We start from the raw sequence: 24,368 nt of genomic DNA, 5'->3' as shown, positions 1-24,368 counted from the left end.
CCCATAGTGTGCTGTGGTGCCATGGTGATTGGTGGCCATGGTGAAAAGGGTTTCTAAAAGGGTATGACTTGTTGTGACACATCCTTACACATCTTTCAATTCCTCAGAATGCAGTCACAGCATATCAGAGCTGCAAAGGTAAGGAAATTGATACTTGAAGACTTCCCTTTGCCAGATGTTGTGATCACAGTTCTGAGCAGAGAATAGAGGTCTACAAAATACCCACTCTACCCTGCTCTGATTGAGGTCCCATTGTCTGCAGCCCAATATGTATTAGTAATGGCCCAGGAAGCAAATGCCCCCTGCGCTCCAACCAGATCTTCCTGTGGCATCAAGAAAGTTTCTTGTTCCAAAAGCTTTCACAAACAAAGCTGAGCTTAATTTGGTAAATGATTACACAAAATTTCTTAAATTGTGTAATTTAGCAAACTACCACCGTTTTAAATAAAACACAATAGACCTTGTATTTGTCAGTTGAAAGATTTATTAGCAAACTATTCTGAAATATGTAAAGGTCCTTTAAATATATATATATATTGCCTATGTACATTGTACCTTCTAGTATACAAATTTACAATATTAAACACATTTAAATAAACTTATAGTCGGAATCGGTAGTTAAACGTACAAATGAGAGCACCGACAAACCGTAAGACACCAAATAATGCTGTGCATCCTGCCCCCGAGTATCTGTTTTCATATACAGTTCATGAATGAGACAAGGACAGGAAGAAGAAAAAAAAAAAAAAACTCTGACCTGTATGTTTTACTTTCAACAACATTCTCATTTAACAAACTACATAGAGGATATTTGTCTGATCACCACACTTGCAAAGCATTACACATTGCATTGGCAACATATATAAAGCACTGATGAAATCAATCAAGCAACGAGAATGATCTGCCTATATTAAAAAGTATTTTATGGAAAAATCTGCAGTTCTGAGCCCAAAGGGCTCCAGATCACATCAGTGAGGTGGAGGAGGTTAGAGATAGATACTTTGTAGCAGGGTATATATTTTCACTGTGCAAGGACCAATAAGGCTCTATCCAAGAAACATGAATGAAATATCACACATGCTTGAATGACCCAAATGATGCCTATTTAGTCCTATCCTAACCTAGTCAATTGATTTTTCCCTACAGGATGCATTGACCATTGGGCTCTGTAGAAGTCACAGAATGCCCGGGCAAAGATCATTTCTCAATCCTACCATAACCAGTAGATTTGTAACAATGTAATGTCTATGGGTAAACAAAGTTCAAATGACTTGGAGTGCCTGAGGTCTGGAAAAAAAAAAAAAAAAAAAAGACTATGCTTAGCAGAACTGCATAGAAACACTTCCATTAAAGTGTCACACTAGCTCATCTATGCTTCAACTGCACTTAAAACAGGGTTGCTCTTAAAAACCTCATCAAAATTCTATTTGCCTTTCTCAGACTGCGGTATTTTCAGAGAAAATGACCTGGAACAAGTATGCATATCAGAAAAGTCAAAGAAAGGCCGAATTCCTGATCCACATGTATTCCAGAACATTGATTCGGAAAGTACTGAAACCAGAAACTGGCCGGCAGACAGTATTTTCAGAAGTCAGCAGTGGCAGCCCCCCATTTTTTTTTCTCTTGACAGGTTTTCTTTAAGGGACCACAGGTAGCCCCCATTTACATTAATCTTATTGGCCTGTGCACAGTAACTGTGAAAACAGGAAAAAAAGAAGAGCAGCAAACAATCCCAAGCGACCATCTCCAGAGTCCAAAATACTTTATTGTTTATTACAAAAGGACAACAGGATAGCAAAGATTGTCAATGCATTTTGCAGGTTACAAATTCCCTTTCATTAGGACTTGGACAATGCGGCAAAACAATATCTATTGGACTCAGAGCAAAATCTCCTGGATATAACTAAGAGATAGACTTTATGAGCAATTGCTCCTGCCCCTATAGCCGAGTGATTGCAGCCCCAACCATACAGGCAGGCACAATTGCACATCAATTCTTTCTCCTGTTGGAGAGCTATGTTCAGGAGATAGGGTTTCCACATGTAGACCATGTGGAAACCCTAATGAAGGGGTATTTTTGCAGCCGAAATGCATAGGCAGTTCTTGCCGGCCTGTTACATGTAAATGACAACAAAATGATTCATTCAAGAAATCATTTGGAACTCTTTTTCATGTGAACGTCTCAATTTGAGTGATCGCTGTTTTTTTTTTAGGGGACCTCCTGCCTTGTGGAGATCCGCTGAATTCAAGCTATTTGGCATTACTCACACTTCCTTGTTACAGGTTAAAAATCTGTTTCTAGCACCTCACGCCCATCTTTCTGCACACTTTAATAGTCTGTGTGAGTGAATGCTGGAAGTGCGCATTAATGGCCCGTACACACGATCCGAAAATCGGACAGATCGCCACACTTTTTTCGCTTAACAGTCGCAAGTAGAAATTGAATAGGTTACTAAAGTCACGAAAATTCTCGTATGACAGAAAGAAAAAATAAAAATATCGGAAGTGATGTCATGTGTTGTAATGCATTTGTATTGTATTTTCGGACAACTGTACTGACAAATGAAAATTGTACAATCTGGTATCGTAAGAGGAAAATTTTCGTGCTTGTCCGATCGAACAATATCAGATGAATTGTCGTGATCGGCTCTCGAAAGCTCTGTACCAACGATCCAATTATCGGACGATCGCGTTTAAAGCGGTATTTTGCATCCAATTTTTGGATCGTTTGTACGGGCCATTACACTCTGTATTACAGATAAAGGATCAGTCTTCTGATCTCCTGTTACTACACAAGTCTGCCAGATGTCGATTTCATGAATAGGCAAATGTTCCTGCACTTGTGATAGGTATCGCTTTCAGCCCATTATATTCTATGATAGATAGATCTGCTCGTCTGTGGGTCTAATGCCGTGTACACGCGACCGGACTTTTGGTCGGACTGAACTCCGAAGGACTTTGACGGAGATCCGACAGAGGTCCAACGAAACTGACTTGTCTACACACGATCACACCAAAGTCCGAATGTGTCGAACGTGATGATGCATGACCGGACTAGAATAAGGAAGTTCATAGCCAATAGCTGCCCTTGCGTTCTTTTTTGTCCACCGGACTAGCATACAGAGGAACGGATTTTTCAATCGACACAGTATCGAATTGTCCGACGGATTCGTTCTGTCAGACCAGTTCGGTCGTAAAGTCCGGTCGTGTGTACACGGCATAAGGGATGACTTTGTCCTTTCACAATTCCAGGTAGATACACGGGTCTAGGATAACAATGAAAAACAAAAAAAAAAAAAAAGAAAAAACAAAACAAAAACTTTGACCTATGATTCTTTTAAGTACGTTGGATCCCTGAATCAAGACCCTGCAGGCTGCATTAATAATGCTCTACATAACGTCAAGGTAATGATCATGTTTTCCAGTAAGTCTTTGACCTGTTTTTGTATAATAAGAAAAAGGTCTATTTTATTACCAAAATCTATAGTCAGAAAGCAGCAGACATAAGGCAACAAGTAAGAGTCTGAAGAGAAGAAAGTTAGTCACCCTTCTCTTCAAATAAAAGTAGTGTTTAATATTTGTATTTTCTAAGAAGAAAAGAATCTACAACCCCTAACTTAATACACACTAGTGGTGTCAGTCCAGTTTTAGGAGGATGCTATAAGGCTTTACAGCCGTATCAATGGCAATTTTTTTTTCTACTTGGCCACTACTGTTTACTAGTATCCAAGGATAAGACTCCAAATGCTTAAGTGTACCATAAAGTACTTGTCAAATAAGGCAAAGCATATACAGAAGTCTGAATCAGCTGCATAACAAAAGCACCATCAATTTCAAAGAATCCCATAGTGGTTATAATAATAAGATTTATGAGTGGCCAAAATCTATTTCAGGTACAAAGAGATCTTCAAAGATCCTCTCAACCTAGATAAAGATTTGGTCCATTGGACAATTCACACATTGTGCTACATAATTAACATGCCATAAAAAATATTTAAAAAAGCAATATGCAAATTGTATGGAACCCTTTTGCAACCAATTTGGAACAGTCTGAGCCATCTGTTATGACTTCTATAATGTTAAAGTACAAACTCCACTATTTGAATGGGGTAGGTAAGGGTTGGAACCAGGTTTCTATTGCTGTCCGACACCACTGGAGGCATTTACTTTGGCTTTATATTCCAGTGTCAACAGGACAAAAAAAAATTATAACAGAGGTCATGGGGTCAGTCACAGACAATAAATTAAACCTCACAGAGGTTCTGTCCTTTCACTACTACTATAAAATTGATGTGGTGTTCTTTCCTTCTGGAGAGATTTTCCTTCACTTCCTGTCCTTCTGATTCCCCGTCACTTGAACAGGAAGTAATGGAATCTCTTCCCAGCAGACATACAAACAAAGCAATAAAAATTCAAAGTTCCAACCCTTGAACATGATAGAAAAAAAAAATACTGTCTCGGCTTTAAACCTGACAGGTTGCTGAGAGTCGATGGATTTTTTTACGTTCATTTTACCAACTTTGTAAATTTTTTTAATAACTTGTACTCTTTCATGGTAAACAAAAACTGTACAGTTCTAAAAGTAGCACTTGCTACATAGACCTTTCATCTACACAAGAAGAGTTATGACGTATTTGTGTTAACATTTCTGGGCTGGCTTACACTGAGTGCAGTTGCAGAATTCTAGGAGAAAATTATTATTATCCATTACACGTGATCTCCACTGTGTTTGGCCAACAGTATAAGAAATACGAAGAACAGAGTTCTTTTTTTTTTTTTTCCCCCGATCAAAACTTACAGGACAGAAGCCTAGCAGCAGGATTCACATGTTAATAAAACAAAGAACAATCACAATGGAAACATTGAATAGTTGAAGTGCTCTCAAATAAGATTTAGCATTTAAATATAGTACAGTAACACCTTTCAAATGGAAAATAAATACATGGCACTTTTGTACACTTGTAACTGGATACCATTGTACGTGAACGCAACATTGTCGTCAATGATTCATGCTTTTGTGTGCTTCCTTGAGAGGTTGTGAAACACACCTGTGCCAGACATTTTATCATCCAGTAAAGCAAAAGACTCTTCCCAGCAGAGTCTTTGGAATATCCATGCCAGTGGCAGTATGATCAAGTATACCATTAGCTTTAAGCAGCCAACCATACAAAGTCAGTGAATAATTTGTACCTTTGGAGGTCAAACACTAACCAGAGTTCTGTTTTACAGCTGAGCAATCATCTTTGAAAGTAGAGCTTTCCAATTACCGCAACCTGTAAAAAGTATCCATGAAGTGGCGCTCCACAAATATCAGATTACATTCAGCACAAATTCCTTCATGAGGCTGTCAAATTCGTTTGCCACACAGGAGTTCCTAGATGTACCAACATTCACCATGTTCTTCCTAATATTAAAATTGCTACGACTAATGTGCGCAGCTCGTCAAAATTGAACTGAAAATTGTCTTTACCAACTCTCCCAGATTGGGTTGTCATGTTAGTAATGGGAACTTTAAATTAAGCATCTACTTTAGCAGAGGTTTAAGTATTTTACCAAGGGTAGCTTTGCCTGTATCTTTAAGTTTCACAGATGGCTTCTCAACAATGCCCTTCTCTTTCTGAACTGTCTCAGGTGTGCCGTTTCCAACAGCAATCATCCCTTTCCCAGGTGTCCTCATACTACCAGTCCTATTAAATGTATTCACTCTTCCATTTTCCCTTGTGTTTGCATCCCTAGTTAATGGTTCAGACTTTCCTTTAGACTGACGTATTGATGACGATCTAATTATTGTTGATGTCTTTCCTGTGGTTGGAGAGGACTGTTCTGGGGTTGCACGCCTTGAGGATGACGCAACAGTGTTTCTAGCAAAGCTTGGTGTAGAGGGCAAGGTTTTGGGGCTGGGTAAAGGTGTGGTTGGTTGTGGTTTGCTGGTTTCAGTAGAATTTGATTCCTTTGGAGATGTCCTGCATATCTTGGTTTCATCAGGCTTTGGTTTAGCAATATTCCTAACTGGTTTTGCTGCTGGTTTTTTTACAGAACTTTTGCGCTGAATTTGGTCCCTTTGAAAACGTGAAGTGTTAGCTATAAAACTTGAACCTCTTTGTAGCTTTGGTTCTTCAGCCGTTGGACTGGTTATTGGGGAATTCCTTGGGACATTATCATTTTTCGCTCTAAGGGAGTGCCGAAAAGTCTGTTTTAGTTCATCTGATTTCCCTTCATCTCGCACTGAGCTTCTGAGCTCTGTACGTTTTATACTTCCCGACTTGGTAGCCTTAGAAATGGGGACAACCTTCCGCATTGTCTCATGCTCAGACTCATTCAACATGCGCACAGGTTTTGTTGTAGCAGTATTTGAACGAGCTGCATTTGATTTTGAGAAGCTTGAGGTTCTCTCTTTCACAGAGTTCTGTCTTTTGTGATCTTTACTTTTTATTGTATTTTCCTTAGTACTGCCAGCATCTCCAGTGCTACAGTCCACATTTTTGTGCCGATCGGCAGATATGTTCACTTTTTCACTTTTAGTTTCCATTGCAACTGATGTGTCTCCCTTCTTACAGTTTACACTTTGTGCTTCAGAATGATCCAAAGATAAGGAGTCTTCAGTAGTATCTTCAACATAGAAAATTGTTCCATGCTCTTTTTCAGAAGTACATGTATTTTGCGACACAGGAGTGCTTGTACTGTTTGAATATTCTTCAGTCATACTGATGTCCTCATCATATATACTCGAGGGTGCGTCTTTGGTATTTTTGGATGGTGGAAGAAGTTTGTTTGCAAGGCTAAGGGAATGAATACCTAATTCTTCAAACGTCTCCAAATCCGTAACGCAAACATCTTCTGTATTTTCATGCACAGATCCTTGAAGATCAAATTTTTGTAACTTTTTAACTAGTTCCCGTTCCTGAATACTGACTGCTAATGGGCTTAAAGGGGTCTTTTTGACTGAAGCATCTTCATAGTCTTGGAAGTTTTGTGGCTGGTTGTTGTTGCGGTCTATATTGGTCTGATTGTTCTTTTTATTTGCTATAGCAGTGTGGTCATCTCCAAAAGTACTAATATGAACCTTAGGCAAAGGTGAGGAACTTTGAATGGCTTCATTTTTATTTAAGTGCACATTGTCCTCTTCGTTTTTGTCTTTCATCCATGCAATTGTTGGTCTTGACTGTCGAGTGTGAGTTCTGGGAAGACTATTGCATTTGTTTAACTGATCATCCTGAGGGGTTTCCAAGTACATCAGAAGTTCTCTGTCTGCTGTTACACCTAATGAGTGCCGAGAACGCCTTGTGCTAGAGTTTCTACTCAGTGGACTTTGGGGCCTCTGAAGTAAAAACTCCTCCAGTCCCTTCTTTGTCAGCAGCTCCACATCATTTTCACTGCTACTCCTTCCAAAACCTCTAGCCTCTACGCAGACCCAAGACTGACGTTTTAGCTCCAGTTCCTTCAGTCTCTGCTTCTGGCGAATGTCTTGTAATTCTCTCTCCCTATTCTCCTAAGTGAAAAAAAAACCAAGCAAAACAGATTAGAACACATACGCAACTATGCAGGGCTTATAAAAGATCACATTTAGTGGAACATTGGCAATACCCTAGACAATAAAAATCCACAAGCATATATAATGGCCATACTTGGCGCCAAAACCCTGTCTGCTCTCTATCAAGAAAATCGAAGCCCTGAGACCATCACATGACATCCAACAGCTAATTAATGTTGACCAATTCTATCAAAAGGCTCAACTGATGGATGCCAAAAGAATCTCCAGCTAAAATACTTAAGGACTTGGGTAACCAAATCCTGCCACAAGAGACAAAGAATATAAAAAAAACAAAAAAAGTACATAATTCAACATTACATATATATACACACACATACATACATTACATATATATACACACACATACATACATACACACACACACACACACACACACAATCTCACAAAAGTGAGTGTACACCCCTCACATTTTTGTACATATTTTATTATATCTTTTCATGTGACAACACTGAAGAAATTACACTTTGCTGAAAAAGTAAAGTAGTGAGTGTACAGCTTGTATAACAGTGTAAATGTGCTGTCCCCTCAAAATAACTCAACACACAGCCATTAATGTCTAAACCCCTGGCAATAAAAGTGAGTACACCCCTAAGTGAAAAGGTCCAAATTGGGCCCAAAGTGTCAATATTTTATGAGGCCACCACTATTTTCCCTGTGCTCCCCCATAATTTCCACTAGGTGGCAGTGCCTATCTGGCCGCCTGGAGGTTAATTTCTCCTTGCCGGCAGCATTCCGAATTTTCCCTGGACTCAGTACTAACGCGCATGCGCGGAATTCCGTACGTGCGCGTGACGTCACTAGGGTCACGCAATTGCGATGGGGGAGACAGCGAACGCTGAGACCTCTGTCGGAACGCTGGGGGAGCCACACGTGGAGCGCCACCATTGCGCCGTTACCCCCCCCCCAGTGGTGGGGGGGAGGGAAGCACAGGCACCTGCAGGTCATTAGGGAGTCAATCAGCATTATTTAAATATCAGGGTAATGGAGGGAGATCCTGAGTTGATTCCCTGCTTCCCACCAGGACGGTCATATGCTTGCGAGTCTTCCGTATTTCAGGTAAATTATCAACCACCATCTCTTGGGGGCTGTTTGGAGGGTGAGATTCCGCTGTATACAGCAGATCTCCAGTCACTAACCGACTCCTTTTTCCAATTATATTTCTTTATTATAGACATGTCGGCCTTTCAGGCCAGCAGTCAAAAATCTTTCAACTTCCTTACATGGCACTAACTAAGCGCTGAGGAATCCTTTACCAGTTTATCCCTGCGACCCGGTCCAATCCGCTAAAAGCAGACGGATGCCTCTACGTTCAGATCCGTCGCTGGCGGATGGGATGAGATCTGATGAAAACAGACATGCTGTCCATTTTCGTCCGATCTCTCCATAGAAACCAGCGGGCGCTCGACAAGCCCCTCCCCGCTCAGTGAGCAGAGAGGGACCTGTCATCCGCCGGCTCAGCGGAGATTAACAGAGAGATCTCCCGCTGAGCCGGCGGACCGAGGCGGACTCAGTGGAAGCGGATCCGCCTCGTGAGAATGAGGCCTTATATGTATTTTCTTTATCACATTGTTTCACTCTTCTTGGTTGTATCCTTTTACTTCGTTTTCAACTTTTTCACAAATCGCCCTTTTTTTTTTTTTCATCTCACTGTTATGCTCATTCACCTTCACATTGTTTTTGCACTTTGCTTCAATCATCACTTCATATCCCGCTTTTATGCTCATTCACTTCCACATTGTGCAGTGAAAATCAAAATCAAAACATTTTCATATTTTTATATTTTTTCACTTTTCATGATGGCATCATCCCAACCGATTAACTTTATGAATTTTTTGGTGTTTGCTACCAAATTAAATAGTATATTTTGTCGGATGTACATCGCTAGCAATGACCTTTCCTGGCAATTGGGAATTTATAGTTCCCACTAACTCTTTTAATTATTTAAACACTTACTTTAAAATACTATCCTACTAACCATATGGGATTAGTATGCTGTAACTCTTATTGCTGTTCCTGAATGACCCATTGCAGGTGCGGTTTCTTGCTCCCGTGCCCTACCTCAGTGTGGGGGGGGGGGGGGGGGGGGGGTACTCAGATAATGTGACTCCTTGTAAGACACACCCACGATGCAAGCCCTTTCCTGGAGTGTCGAAAGTTCGAGCTCGCCGTGTGGGATAAGGTGGAAAGGTTTTTAAAGGATCTCATCAGATCACAGGACATGGTTCCAGTAATCCGTGTCCTTAATCTGCTTGTCTTCAGCAAACTGTTTGCAGGCTTTCTTGTGCATCATCTTTAGAAGAAGCTTCCTTCTGGGACAATGGCCATGTAGACCAATTTGATGCAGTGTGTGCCGTATGATCTGAACACTGACAGGCTGACCCACCACCCCTTTAACCTCTGCAGCAATGCTGGCAGCACTCATACGTCTATTTCCCAAAGACAACCTCTGGATATGACGCTGAGCACGTGCACTAAACTTCTTTGGTAGACCATGGCGAGGTCTGTTCTGAGTGGAACCTGTCCTGTTAAACCGCTGTAGGGTCTAGGGCACTGTGCTGCAGCTCAGTTTCAGGGTCTTGGCAATCTTGTATAGCCTAGGCCATCTTTATGTAGAGCAATAATTCTTTTTGTCGGGTCCTCAGAGAGTTCTTTGCCATGAGGTGCCATGTTGAACTTCCAGTGACCAGTATGAGTGAGAGCGATGACACCAAATTTAACACATCTGATCCCCATTCACACATGAGACCTGGTAATGCTAATGAGTCACATGACACTGGGGAGGGAAAATGGCTAATCGGGCCCAATTTGGACATTTTCACTTAGGGGTGTACTCACTTTTGTTTCCAGCTGTTTAGACATTAATGGCTGTGTAGTTATTTTGAAGGGGACAGCAAATTTGTTATACAAGCTGTACACTCACCACGGTACTTTACATTGTAGCAAAGTGTCATTTCTTCAGTGTTGTCGCATGAAAATATATAATAAAATATTTACAAAACTGTGAGGGGTGTACTCACATTTGTGAGATACTGTACATCTGTGTCAGCTTCCACCCTACTTAAGCTCCATTCTGGAGTATAAAAGATGGCACCTTCTATCAATTTAAATGTTGATAAGGTAGTTGCCTTACCTTTACTGCTTTGTTGAACTTGTCACAGAAATCCCGGAATATCTGGAAACATTCATCAAGTTTCATGGTTTCTTTGTCTTCACAGAAGAAATCAATAAGGGTGTGACCCTCTTTCTGTAACTCCACTCTCTCTGTGTCCAGTTCTTTCAGCTCCTTCACTGCAACCTGCAATATAATTATATTAATACCACCCAAGCACACTACTAGTGATGTGTAAAAGCCTACTTTTAATGACACTACTAAGGTTGTTGCTCTAAAAAGCTTATTATCTTCATACAAACTGCTGCAAGTGATGCTCACTTGTAAAAACAGCATTCAAATAGCCTGTATGGGTTTGGTTGTAGTTGAAATAACATTTAATGTTGTCATGAAAGTTAGAGATGGAAAATCTTCCAATGGGGAAAAATGTTCTGGTGACAACTGTGGATGGGGAACTCCCCCTCACTTTGGGGAGAGTACCTCTCACTTCCAGTTACGTCTTCAAGAGTGCAAGTGAAAGAAAATCCCTCCTGCAGGACAAATACAGAGGATGACCTTATGGAAGTTTTAACCCTTCTCTCCTCTATCCAAAGCTTAAAAGAAAACATGGTCATTAACCAGTGGCGTCTCTAGGGGGTGGCTATTGGGGCTATAGCCCCGAATCTGGGGCCCATAGCCCCGAGTCTAGGGTTGCCACCTGTCTGAGTGTGGCAAGATAGCTGGAGAGAAGAGAGTGTGTTCTTCTCCCTCCAGCCTGCAAGGAGACCAGAAGAGACCAGAGGACTAGGTGGGCAGAGCACAACACTCTGCAGGGGGACCAGAGGATTAGGTTGTGGGCAGAACACAGCACCCAACAGGAAGACCAGAGGACTAGGATGATTGATGTAAGGAAGGACTCTCTGGGGACCCAGAAGTAAGTAGGGGGGCTCTCTGGGGACCCCGATGCAAGAAGGGGGGCTCTCTGGGGACCAAATCAATCAACAACAAACCATGGGATCCACACTCAGATATGTAATAAAATTATATATATATATATATATATATATATATATATATATAATCTATCACACACACGTATATTATATACATGTGTATGCCCGCCCAAGCGTATGACTTTCTTTACTTCACTGCTATGGGCTCTAGCCCCAGATCTTTTGTAGACCTAGCAACGCCCCTGTCATTAACCCTGTCCTCAGGGCCCACTAACAGGCCAGGTTTGCAAGATAACTGAAATACATCACAGGTGAGATCATTTGCTTCTCAGTGATTGCAGTATTCTAGTCCGCATCTCCCCAAGGTAATACATAAAACCTGGCCTGTTGGTGGGCCCTGAGGACAGGGTTAATGACCACTGCTTTAAAAAGGCAGAGTTTCTCAACCAGGGTTCCATGGAACCCTTGCAATGAGCAATATCTGCCTTTTTGATAATTTCCCACTGACACCATTGATCTATTTAGCTATAGGTAAGGGGGTAATTTTTCCCAATGACAAGTGTAGGAAGCATTCCTCCCACTGACCAGCATACAAATGGATCACGAGTTGTAGATATAGTCATCTTTTATCAGGGGGTTCTCAGAGACCGGAAAGTTATTTCAAGGCATCCTCTGTGTTGAAAAGGCTGCTTTAAGGTGTTTAACCACTAGCCGACCAGCGCACGATGGCATAATGGCACAGCTGGGCAAATGGGCGTACAGGTACGTCCCCTTTAAATCGAGGCATTGTAGGCACGCGCGCACCTTCCTCGTGCTCCGTGACTGTGCCCGCGGGGTCCCACGGACTCGATGTCTGCCGGGTGTCCGCTATCGTGTCATGGAGCGGAAGAACGGGGAGATGCCTTTGTAAACAAGGCATTTCCCCATTCTGCCTAGTGACATGACAGGGATCTACTGCTCCCATCCCCCCCCCCCACAGTTAGAACACCTCCCTAGGACCCTTGATCGCCCCCTAGTGTTTAACCCCTTCCCTGCCATTTAAGTAATCAGTGCATTTTTATAGCACTGATCGCTGTATAAATGACAATGGTCCCAAAATGGCGTCAAAAGTGTCCGCCATAATGTCACAGTCACGATAAAAAAAAAAAAAAAAAAAAAATATATATATATATATATTAGATCGCCGCCATTACTAATAAAAAAAATGATTTAATTCTATAAATCTATCCCCTATTTTGTAGACGCTAGAACTTTTGCGCAAACCAATCAACATACGCTTATTGTGATTTTTTTTTTTTTACCAAAAATATGTAGAAGAATACATATCAACCTAAACTGAAAAATAAAATGTGCTTTTTATATATTTTTGGGGGATATTTATTATAGCAAAAAGTAAACAATATTGCTTTTTTTAAAATTGTCGCTCTTTTTTTTTTGTTTATAGCGCAAAAAAATAAAAACCGCAGAGGTGATCAAATACCAGAAAAAGAAAGCTCTATTTGTGGGAAAAAATGTACGTCAATTTTGTTTGGGTGCAACGCCGCATACCGTGCAATTGTCAGTTAAAGCGACACAGTGCCAAATTGTAAAAAGTGCTCTGGTCAGGAAGGGGGTAAATCCTTCTGGGGCTGAAGTGGTTAAGGAGTTATCATTGTAGCTATAAATGCAGGGGCATGTTTCTTACACTCATTTGAATGGAGCAAGCCATTAGTTAAGAAACTTCTTAAAGCAGTATTAAAACCAAAATTCTAATATATTGCAGTTTGCCAACCATTAGTTTCTTCTTCTTCTTTTTTTTTTTTTTTTAGCCATTTTTCCACTCTGTTTGCATTGTTAGTCTGAGGGGGCCTCATAGATATACTACCAGATTAAAATTCACTAATAAACTGAAGCCAAACTCCAGCTAATACTTTATAAGCAGTTAAAGCAGAGAGTATTTTTTTTTTTTTTTTTTGGGATAAAGGTTTTACATAAATAAATCTGATCATTGCAAGCACCCCTGGCAGTGTTAAATGGTTTGTCTCATCCTTATAACTGCAAAAGAGCTTGTTCAGACTTACTGGCTTGATCACCAGATGAAAAATAGAACGTAAGCCTAAAAAAAAGAAAAAAAAACTACTGCAACCATCACATCTAAGAATTGATCAGATGCAATATAATAAATGTTTGCTTATGGGTTTAATACTGCTTTAAACATTACAGTTTCAATTCCAATTAAATGTGACAGCGCCCAGGCCTTAAAGTGTATGCAACTGATTACCTGCAGAAAGTCTTCCATTTGTTGCACCAGTTCAGGGTCCTTTTTGATTTGGTCTTTAATGCTTTTTGTTTTTGTAGAGAGTGAATGAAATTCCGTTTCCATATTTTCTGTAGATAACCTTAAAAAATAAATAAATAAATAAATTAAATTAATAAAATATATATATAATTTTAGATATACAGTATATGCAAAAATGATATAACAATTGAAAGCACAGTACCCGAGATTAAATCTGTAATATTTAATTACATCAAACACCTGAATCTCAAAGTCTTGCCTCCTTGTCAAAAGCAAAAGGTAAGATAAGTTGGGTGGAAGCAAGTAACCTCACAGAGCTTTTTCCCCAACAATGCAAAACGTTCACATGACAAACCTTACAGACAGCAGAGATTAATTGGCACAAAAGCCTAACGTCATCAGATACCCAATCACATCCGTGGTTGTACAATCAGAAGAGCAATGACGTTTTTTTCTTTTTAACAAAAACTTTCCAAATCATTTATAGCATTATCTGTCTCCTGACCCATCACCTGTTTCTGGAGTCAAGCATAATGGACCAATTCAGTAAGAACACTAATTGCTTGACATATTTCCGTAACTAATAACTAGTGAAATAATGGAATAAGGTCTGCTTCCTGTTAGAACTATGTTGTGTTATTTCAGACAAGAGACATCAGACTCCACTCGGCACATCTGGTTCTAGCAAATAGTAATAGATATAAATGGGTTCTGTATAAAACAGATTCTGAACATCTAACCGTGATAAAGAAAGGAGGGGGAAAATGTCACCAATGGCCAAGGCCTAGACAATGTGGAGGCTTGTATACATACAGAACAGATGTGTGGGAGAAATGGGATTGATGCTTCTCACCATGCCATCGTACACTCCCTCACTATTCGAAGGGCTCTGGTTTGCTCACTGCCAGCGTACAAGCTGGGCTTTTGTGCATGAATCAGCCTTTTGACCCTGCTTTCTCTGTCATAGTAACAAGTAAAAGCAGCCCCCAGCAAGAAATGTGGGAAAGCCAAGTGCCTGACACCAGGAGGTTAAATTCTGCTCTTTATTCTACAGGAAAAACTTTATGCAGAGAAATCAAAATTAGACAATGACTCTCTGTTCCATTGCAACGTCGTTAACTTTATTTAAAAAAAAACAAACAAAAACAAAAACAAAAACACACGCAATATAACCACGAGCATAGGATGCAAAAAATAAAAATACATTCAAATTAAAACACAGGTAACCCAACTTTAAGGACAATAATACATTTGGAAAAAAAAAAAAAAAAAAATCAGCAGTATCTTTGATTTAAGTACTACTACTAATGCAAGTCTACTAAAAAGATGTATACAATGTAATGTTTCTAAAATTCTAGTGACAATTTCAAAACATAGAATATATTAAAAATATGATAAAACCAAAATTATAGTCGATATATTAAATAAAAGTGCTCCTTCTCAAAGTGTAATAGTCGATTTAATCTGTGTTCATCACGCAATTACATCAGGGCCACAGATAAAAACATATAGAGATATCCCATTCACATGTTACATCATCTTGTATATAGCTTGTCATATGTAAGGCTAATCAGGGAGACACTGCCCTCCTTCTCGCCGTTACAACCATGTAACTGAGACACCGGATGAACATGTCACCAACTCCTCCCTGCACGTTGTGTCACCGATCACGTGACTTTTTCAAGGGAAAGGAGTCTAGTGACGAGCAGCGGGGTTTTAAGCACAAGCCTGTTTGCATGTTACCGTGGTGATGGGTGACTCATCGGATCATCATGCCTTACTTCAGTAAAATGCCGAGAACTATCGCTTTTGCATAAAAACAAACAACTTTAAACCATAAAAAAAAAAAATCCCTTTGCTAAAACACCAATTGAACCATGAGACTTGATTCTAAATATGCGTGCATATATTTTGTACATAGATGAACTATATAATTATAAGCTAATGTTAGAATATAGATAGATATATATCCCTGCTGAGAATGCATCATAAAAAAATATGAGACATATAAAGGAAACTAAAATTATCTAAAAAATCTCTACAATCTAAAATAAGGAAGGGGGGAGGGGATCAAAAATTCAGAGTACATTTCATTTGAAATTGATTTTTTGATTCCCCCCTTCCTTGTTTTAGATTGTAGATTTTTTTAGATAATATTAATTATTTTCCTTTATATGTCTCATATCTGTTATGATGCATTCTCAGCAGGGGTATATATATATATATATATATATATATATATATATATATATATATATATATATATATATATATATATATATATATATATATATATATATATATATATATATATACACACACACATACACACACACACACACTGTATATATATTTATTAACATTAGCTTATAGTTATATAGTTCATCTATGTACAAAATATATGCTCGCATATTTAGAATCAAGTCTCATGGTTCAATTGGTGTTAAAGTGGTTTGTTTTTATGCAAAATCGATAGTTACCGCTACTTTACGGAAGGCACGATGATCCGATGAGTCACCCATCACCACGGTAACATGCAAACAAGCTTGTGCTTAAAACCCCGCTCGTCACTAGGCTCCTTATCCCTTGAAAAAGTCATGTGATCTGTGACGCCTTATATGTAGCCTTATATAATACAAGCTATATACAAGATGATGTAACATGTGAATGGGATATTGCCATATGTTTTTATCTATGGCCCTGATGTAATTACATTGTTGCGCGGTGAAAGGCTGTTTTTCTGTTCTCGAGTCATTCAAGACGGCTGGACCAATTTTAAAACATTATTTAGAGCTTTGCATGACCCAAGGGGGTCTCCTAAGGAAATGAATGGACCATCTTAAATTTTGTCTTTAAGAGCTGTATATGACCCAAGGCGGTCGCCTCCGAAGGTGAGCAGGCATTGCACCTGGTGGTGGAAGTGGTGACACGGTTTAAATAAATCGACTATTACACTTTGTGTAGGAGCACTTTTATTAATATATATATATATATATATATATATATATATATATATATACATACATACACACACACACACATATACACACACATACATATATATTTTGACTATAAGTTTGGTATATACATTTTTTTATATATTCTATGTTTGAAATTGTCACCATCTATTTTTTGATTGAATTATGGACATGTCACTTTATGCACATTATACACAGAGCAAGCGCTCCATTGTTTAGGAAATTTTATACCTTCATGTTTGAGATCATCTGAATAGTGCAGCTGCTCTGTGTTTCACCTTATTAGTCTTTATACACATAGCAGCGCTTCAGCATTTTCACTTATAATGGAATTTTTCTATTGTCCCAGCCTGCTCTGGGCCAAGCACAGGATTCAGTCAGGTAGGTATTCCCATCTGATGGATGCACCCAGGTAAAGATGAACACAGAGAACAATGGCAGTATTCATCTCTAGCTCAGCATATGCACACAAGACATCCATTATTCTCTACAGATGAACCAGGCACATGTGCAACATTTTCGATCAGGCTGGTGCTGCTGCAGGGAGATTAATAATGTACAGCGGAAAGGCTAGGAAAAAAGCTAGGAGTAATTACGTATTTGGCACTGTAGAGTATGGAGTGAAATGGCCAGAGAGGGATCACACCGACACAATTGGCCAGCTTGGAGATGTACTGCAAAGTATACAAGCAAGAATCCCTGTGTTTACTACATATATGCAAGGATTAATGTAAAATCCTCAGATGGACACTGTCCAAGATCTGTTCTCAGCCTAGGTTCACACTGATGCAAATTTACAGCGGGTTTGTGTGTTTAGGAACACAAAGATGCACAGGTCATGTAGAAAGCATAGTATGCTATAGATTTGGTTCACATCTATGCGTTGCAAGAAAAAAAAGGGTCCTGTGCAAACGATGCAAATTCCTATGGTGCACTGCAAATTTTATCTTCATAGGCTTCAATTGAACTTGCAGTAAACTCGCAGCACACAGTTCACATCTCGGCGAAGTGTTCACTGTCTGCCTCCTGAAACTCGTGGTAAAATAGCAGTAAATCCTCACCCGTCCACCTCAAAACGCAAGGCAAATTCGCACCTCACACAGGATAAAAAAAAAGGATCAAATTTGCAGCACATTGCATCGCAGTAGTGTGAACCTAGGCCGAGTATTAATTTGAAGTGTAACGTATAGGTGACATTGTATGCTTAACAAAACACATAAACCCATCTAGCATAATTCACCTTGTCACCAGTTAGAATGAAAGACTGACGGAGAAATCTCATAAAAGCTAGTTAGCCATTCAAAAGCAAGACAGCTACAGACATATTTTCTAAGTCCATGTCCTCAACATGTAATAAAATACCTGCCTAGCATATGGGCACTAAGTAAAATTCTACACCAGAGCCATCTAATGCCTACAAGCACTTTTTAAAAAGAAGTTCTCTATATTTGGTAGCCATAGAATGCTCAGGGCCCAATGTAAAGACTAATGGAAAATCTGTTCTCTAGGGGTGGTAACAAGTGTTCTTGATGGTTGCAAGTGCTGAATAAAATGCATGTTACTTGCTAGGCTTATAGGTCACTTTTTGAATTTAGAAAAGGGACTAAAATATGGAACCACATGAGCAATGATTGTTGTCTGAATTGTATATAACCACCTTTAAAATACCCCGATATATAAAACATAAAATGGTGCTTAGTATTTTCTGGGTTACATTTCCTAAAATACAGAAGGGTCCAAACTGCACACACATAACCCCCACAATGGGATTTTGTGTTGGGGTTTAATGCATGTATACACATCTGCTCATACGTCCTTAAATGAATGCGGGAAGCTATGACTGCTCAGAGTTTAGTCTCAGGCAAGGTTATGTGTACAGTATAAACAAGACATTGCCATGAAACAAACCTGGATCTTCTTAGGTGTCAAAGTCACGGGCACAATCAGCCTGTCCCCATGTGCCTGGAAAGAACTCTCTTGTGCACGTTTTAGCACACAAGGACTACACACCGATTTTATTCCAGCTGACGCCTGTCACCACACATGGTAAACAGGAGACTGGTATTTTGCTTTGCCTTATGTACAAACAATAGAAATCTCATTTCCTCCAGGGCTATGTTGCCATGTACAGAGCATGTGAGAGCAGCTCACAGGATGTATTCAGTGCATAAAAATATCACACACAGAATTTCCCTGGGACTGACATTTGGCCCGTCCACCTTTATACGGCACAAATAGACATGTCAGATATCCCAGTGCGGAGTTCTCTACATCAATATGGGTTCCCAAATTGGACCCCCAATAATGCTGGGCCCTGCAAGGACTTTCTGACTTAATACAATTTATCAATGTAATTTCTGTGTACTGTTATTACCTGGCTGCACCATTAACATGCGGCAGCTTCTCCGAGAAGGTCAAAAGAGCAGCGTCTTTTTTCTGGGCTTCCTGGAATAAATAGAAATCATATTAAGGGCATTGTCGAATGCTTTAAAGCCACAAATAAAAGTAGTTTATTAGAAGTACCAGAAACATTAAAATACATCAATATCCTATGAATGCTCACAGGTGGCTCAGTGGTAACAATGGTTTCCTTGCAGAATTGGGGCTCTGGGAACAACTCTAGACAGGGTGCATGTAGCAAAGCACTAGGGCCAGTTTGCATTAGCAACCAAATCAGAAACCATCTTAAAGTTATTGCCCAGCCAAAACGTTTTATTTTTTTCACAATATGCATAGAGCCAGGAAATCTAAAAGCCTCTGTCAGGGTTTTACTGGTCTGTTTAGTGCTCTGTTATAAAGCTTTACATTTATTCATGTTTTAGCGTTTGTATTGCTGTCTGTGTCTGTTTCAGATACTCCCTTAAAAGTGTTAAGTATTCCATACTTTACCCAAGACCCTGCATTCACTATATCAGGTCTCCCACAGCACACAGGACATGGAAATGCAATTATTTTAGTAAAAAAAAAAAAATGCTAAATATCTTTTCTCATCAGCAGTAAATGGAAGTCTTATAAATTTCTGTCTGGCCAAGCACTGGTTAAAGCTTGTAGGGGGAGTTTTCATTGTCCTGACTGTCCTATGAGGCTGAATGACCCCTGATCCTTTGACTGGATAGTGCTGATTGCATGCACCCTCCCCCCCCCCCCCCCCCCCAAAAAAAAAAAAAAAAACCCGTTTTTTTTTTTTTTACACAATGCGCAGGAATAACCCCTTAGCTTCCACAGCAAGTATAACAAGCATGCTTTACTGCAAATACAGACTGCCTTTAGTGTTGTGAGTTTAGTAACACTTTAATTCCTGTAAGCTCTGGATAGCAGTAAATATCTGAAAGGGGATCTACCCCAGTATAATTCTAGTAAAAAAAAAAAAGAGAAGAAGAAGAGGTTTTGGATGTACATGTACTTGATTATAAAAATGGGCTATTGTAAAAAGTGATTTCTGAGGGTTGCTGCACATTTTGCACCCCCCCCCCCATGGCTGCCTCTTGCCTTTGGCCTAATACAGCACTTGTGGTATCTTTTCAATATTGTGCACATCAGTATAGATGCATACCTCCCAACTTTTTGACATGGCAACACCTATTAGCAAAAATATGTTGGACACACACCCTGCAAAAATATGTTGGACAGCATTGGACACACCCTGCCACGCCCCCTTAAAGGAGAATTATACAAAAAATGATTGGTTAAACCCACAAGTGCTTTTTTTTTTACCACTACTATTCCTTTATACTGGTTTTTTAAATTTACAAATTCAGCAATTTAGAATTTGGATAAAACATTTAGCACTGTGGAACACTTTTTGAAATATAAAAAGTGCATTTTATATACAACTATATAGATCAGACCAAAAAGAGGGACAAAATGAGGAGGAAAGAGGGACAGAGGGACTGTGTTCCAAATGAGACACTCCCTTGAAATCAGGGACAGTTGTGAGCTATGCAAGATGCACAACATGTGGGTAGTAGCAGCCTCCCAGCAAAACCATATACAAGAGTTTAAGAGAGAAACACGAAGATGGCGTATACATACCAAAGCCACAAAATGTAACAGATTCATTCCAGGTTTATTTGCCTTTGTGTCTGCAAGCCTGAGCAATGATGACAGTTTAAAGCCAACAGCATTTCCAGCATAACCTCCCTGCAGAACAAAGAAAATGTAAAAAGTCATTAAACTACATATGTAAATAGAAGAGATGTTGGGAGATGTAAGGTGCAGCAGGAGGCTTCACCCTTACCGCATTCATAATGTTCCCAGCCTGCAGCACCAAGTACAAAATGGAATGCAGCTGCTCACATGACATCAGCTCTGAAAAAAAAAAAAACAAACACACACAATTTACTATGGAATGCTCAGAACAAGGTGCAAATGCAAAATCTAATTTTCCACATGTATTAAATTCTCATTTCTCTAAACACGTAAACCATGGTGTATTGCATGGTGCAGTGACCCCACCTAAAATACACCACTAAAGAACAGCACAAACCCTGTAGTATTAGAAGTGGCTAACACTTCTGTCTACATGCATCTGTACAAGCCTGTGTAATAGAATACCTCTCACTACCATGGTAACTGTAATATATCCTCTACTTATTATTCATGATTGAAAGAGCAATACAATGCTTTTTCTTCTTTTTTTTTTTTTTTTTTTTTTTAGAAGGATGCTCTAAAAAACTTTTTTACAAGGCTGTAGCTACGGATGGCATTATTTTACATTTAATCATCTCCTATCACATTTCTAATGACAGCTCTCACTTGTAAAAACAACAAAAAGAGAATAATTTCACTATTCTTTCACAAAACTATAAACTATAAATTTTAAGTTCATACATGCCCTTTAAGATGGACAAGTTTGGATGACAATTCTTTGGCCTGCTTTGCATTGAATTTCTGTGAATGAGGCAAATTCTATCGAGATGGGTTGGCATTGAAAAGGCAGAGTTTTGCAGCATTCTATACTTGACAGCATGTTTAAGCAGCTCTGCACTGAAATACGAAAAGGCAGCATTCAGCAACACCCTTGTACATAAGCAAGTTTTCCATGCCAACCTAAACCAGCAAGGGTCAGCACGAACGATCCCAAGGACTTGCAAGTCAGGTCCTAGGTACCCAGAAACCCCTAGTGCTACTATATACTTACATCCTAGGAAGAAAGGGAATTTCAGATCACACATGGGCATAAGCTTGGCCTTATCCCTTTTCATTTTTAAAGCTTCATTATTGTGCCATTACGAAGTCGGGCAGCTGCACTTGTTCATAGTGAAGATTAGGAGATGGCTAGTGGTGGGCGCCATGATCCGAACTTATCAACCCAAGAAGCAAGTGTATATCAGAACACACAGGAATACCTGGAACTTTGAGCGCTTACATTGAGGAAGGTCCAAACAGTGCCAGCTGTGTGCTGACAGAGCAGGATTAGACGAGTATATTACACTTCATTTTCACAAAAAAAAAAAAAATTTGAGTACTTTCAACTGCAGCTGTAACCGATGAGTCCACCTCACCATTCATTTTTCTCCAGTCATCAAAATTCTAAGTGTCTTAAGCCTTTAATTTGGCTATAAAAATTCTACAACTTCACTTCTCATAATAGTCATGAATGTCAGGTAAAGTTATTACTCATCAGATCAGGTGTGTAATTAATGTTTAAACCCAAAGAGTCCACAATGGCCTCAACTCCTAAAAGCAAAACTATACAACTTTAACGCTCCTTGAAAATAAATTTAAAAGAACACTTTAAAGTGTTTTAAAACAAGAAATATTATTGTAAGACAATGTAATAAAAAAAAAAAAAAAGTTTTCTTTTTGTATTTGTCTATGTACATAGGAAGCAGCCTTTTCTATCCTGATTTTTTCTTTTTTATTATTCTCTTCTCCATCCCCACTAGAATCAGCAGGTGGAGCCTTAGGCCCCGTATACATGGGCAGAATGTCAGGAGACATTTGTCAGTTAAGACATTCTGCCCGGCTTCTGTCGGATGTGCATGCTAGAAAACCAGCATCCGACCAACTCCCAATCAGCGCTCTCCCAATGGTGGAGAGCGCTGATTGGAGTGTTTCAGAACATATCAGCTCAGTGGGGGAGATCACTCTACTAACCTCGCAGTGTTATTACAGTGTCTCCGACCGGAGATGACGGGTTTTTTTTCGATCAAACCGTAGGGTTGAATGAAAAAAAAAAAAAATTGAATAGTGTGTACTCAGCTTAGGCTGCTTTTCAAGGTGTACAGACTGTTTGCTTCTTGAATAAAAAAAAGAAAAAAAAAGGCTGTTTACAGAAAGTCTAAATTTATACACACATATGAATGATTCCGATGAAAGGATGCCTCAAAGAGCAAAGTAAGCATCTGTTCCGTGTTTTGTAACCAACTCATAGTGCTCGGGAATTATTTGTAATAAATTAAACCTTTCTACCTAACTTACTAATGAAAGCCATACTTTAAAGTGATTGTAAAGGCTACTTTAAAGAAAAAACAAAAAAAAACAAAAACAAAAAAAAAAACACACAAGCATGCACAGAGCAGCCCTGATCCTCCTCTTTTTGTGTCCCCCCGCCGGAACTACTGGCTCCTCCCCCCAAGCGCTTGCTATGGGAGCACTTGTGCATGCTTGCTCCTGAGCACCAGCCTGGGTGTCCATAATACACACAGAGCGGGGCTTGCCCACACCCCCGCTCCCTTGTCAATAGCTGTGATTGACAGGAGCAGGAGCAAATGGCTCCCCCGCTGCTGTATCTAAGCCAATGAGAGGGCTTTGCTCTCATACGCACCGCTTGGTCGAGATTAGGCCAAGGTAAGTATTTAGGGGGGAGCTGCCTGCAGAAAGTTTTTTTTTTAACCTTACTGCATAGAATGCAGTAAGGTTTAAAAAAAACAAAAAAAAACCTTCTACCTTTAAAACCACTTTAAGTTTGTCTGTAGAAGGTTTACACACTGTATTGTCAAGTTTATAGAAATAAAATATATGCCACACTTATTTATAGCATGTAACCCTATATAACCAGAAGAATGATTCAGTTTTTGTCTATCCTCCCAAATTACACACCCTAACAAAATGTGGGTCAGGCCCCTTCAATGATCCTAAATTATCCCTTCCAAAGAGGTTGCAGCACCCAGAGCTGTAATTAATGGACACTTTGTACAAAGGGTGTGCTTTAACATTTACAAATAAGAACTAGATCCTTCTGACTAGCCAGATATTTAGAAGATACTGTACAAAGTAAAGTTAAAAATACATACTCGGGTAACAGGCACCCAAACATTGAAGCAATACTTCAGGTATATAGTGCTTTAAGTGACTGGTTATTTAGAGGGTGACAAAAAGGGTGCAACCTCTCAAAGCTAAACTGGTGGGCTGAATCACTTGGCTTCTTGTATCTCAAATTCTGTATCTCATGACTAAAGATGTAGGTTGCAGTGCCATCCTACCCTGCAGTCACTATATTCTAACAATGGTTGGAAAAAAAAAAAAAACACCAATGGATTGCGATACCCTGGTATCCCAGCAGCATTATTCAGAG

The 24,368-nt window shown here is 39.5% G+C and overlaps 1 protein-coding gene across 1 annotated transcript in view; it reads right to left on the bottom strand.

Moving 5' to 3' along the window:
- Positions 1–461: 461 nt before the first annotated feature.
- Positions 462–24,368, bottom strand: part of FHDC1 (FH2 domain containing 1) — a 74,951-nt gene continuing 51,044 nt past the window's right edge. Inside the window, exons 7-12 of the mRNA XM_073605247.1 lie at positions 21,087–21,157; positions 20,882–20,989; positions 19,224–19,294; positions 13,854–13,971; positions 10,683–10,847; positions 462–7,489 (exon numbers count right to left, since the gene is read on the bottom strand). Of these exons, the coding sequence (XP_073461348.1) occupies positions 5,525–7,489; positions 10,683–10,847; positions 13,854–13,971; positions 19,224–19,294; positions 20,882–20,989; positions 21,087–21,157 (2,498 nt within the window). The 3' untranslated portion in view covers positions 462–5,524. The remainder of the gene's footprint in view (positions 7,490–10,682; positions 10,848–13,853; positions 13,972–19,223; positions 19,295–20,881; positions 20,990–21,086; positions 21,158–24,368) is intronic.

This window comes from Aquarana catesbeiana, linkage group LG01, assembly GCF_042186555.1.
Source record: "Aquarana catesbeiana isolate 2022-GZ linkage group LG01, ASM4218655v1, whole genome shotgun sequence".
NCBI lineage: Eukaryota > Metazoa > Chordata > Amphibia > Anura > Ranidae > Aquarana > Aquarana catesbeiana.
The sequence above is the reverse complement of the archived record's forward strand: the minus strand, read 5'-3'. Positions and strand labels throughout refer to the sequence as shown.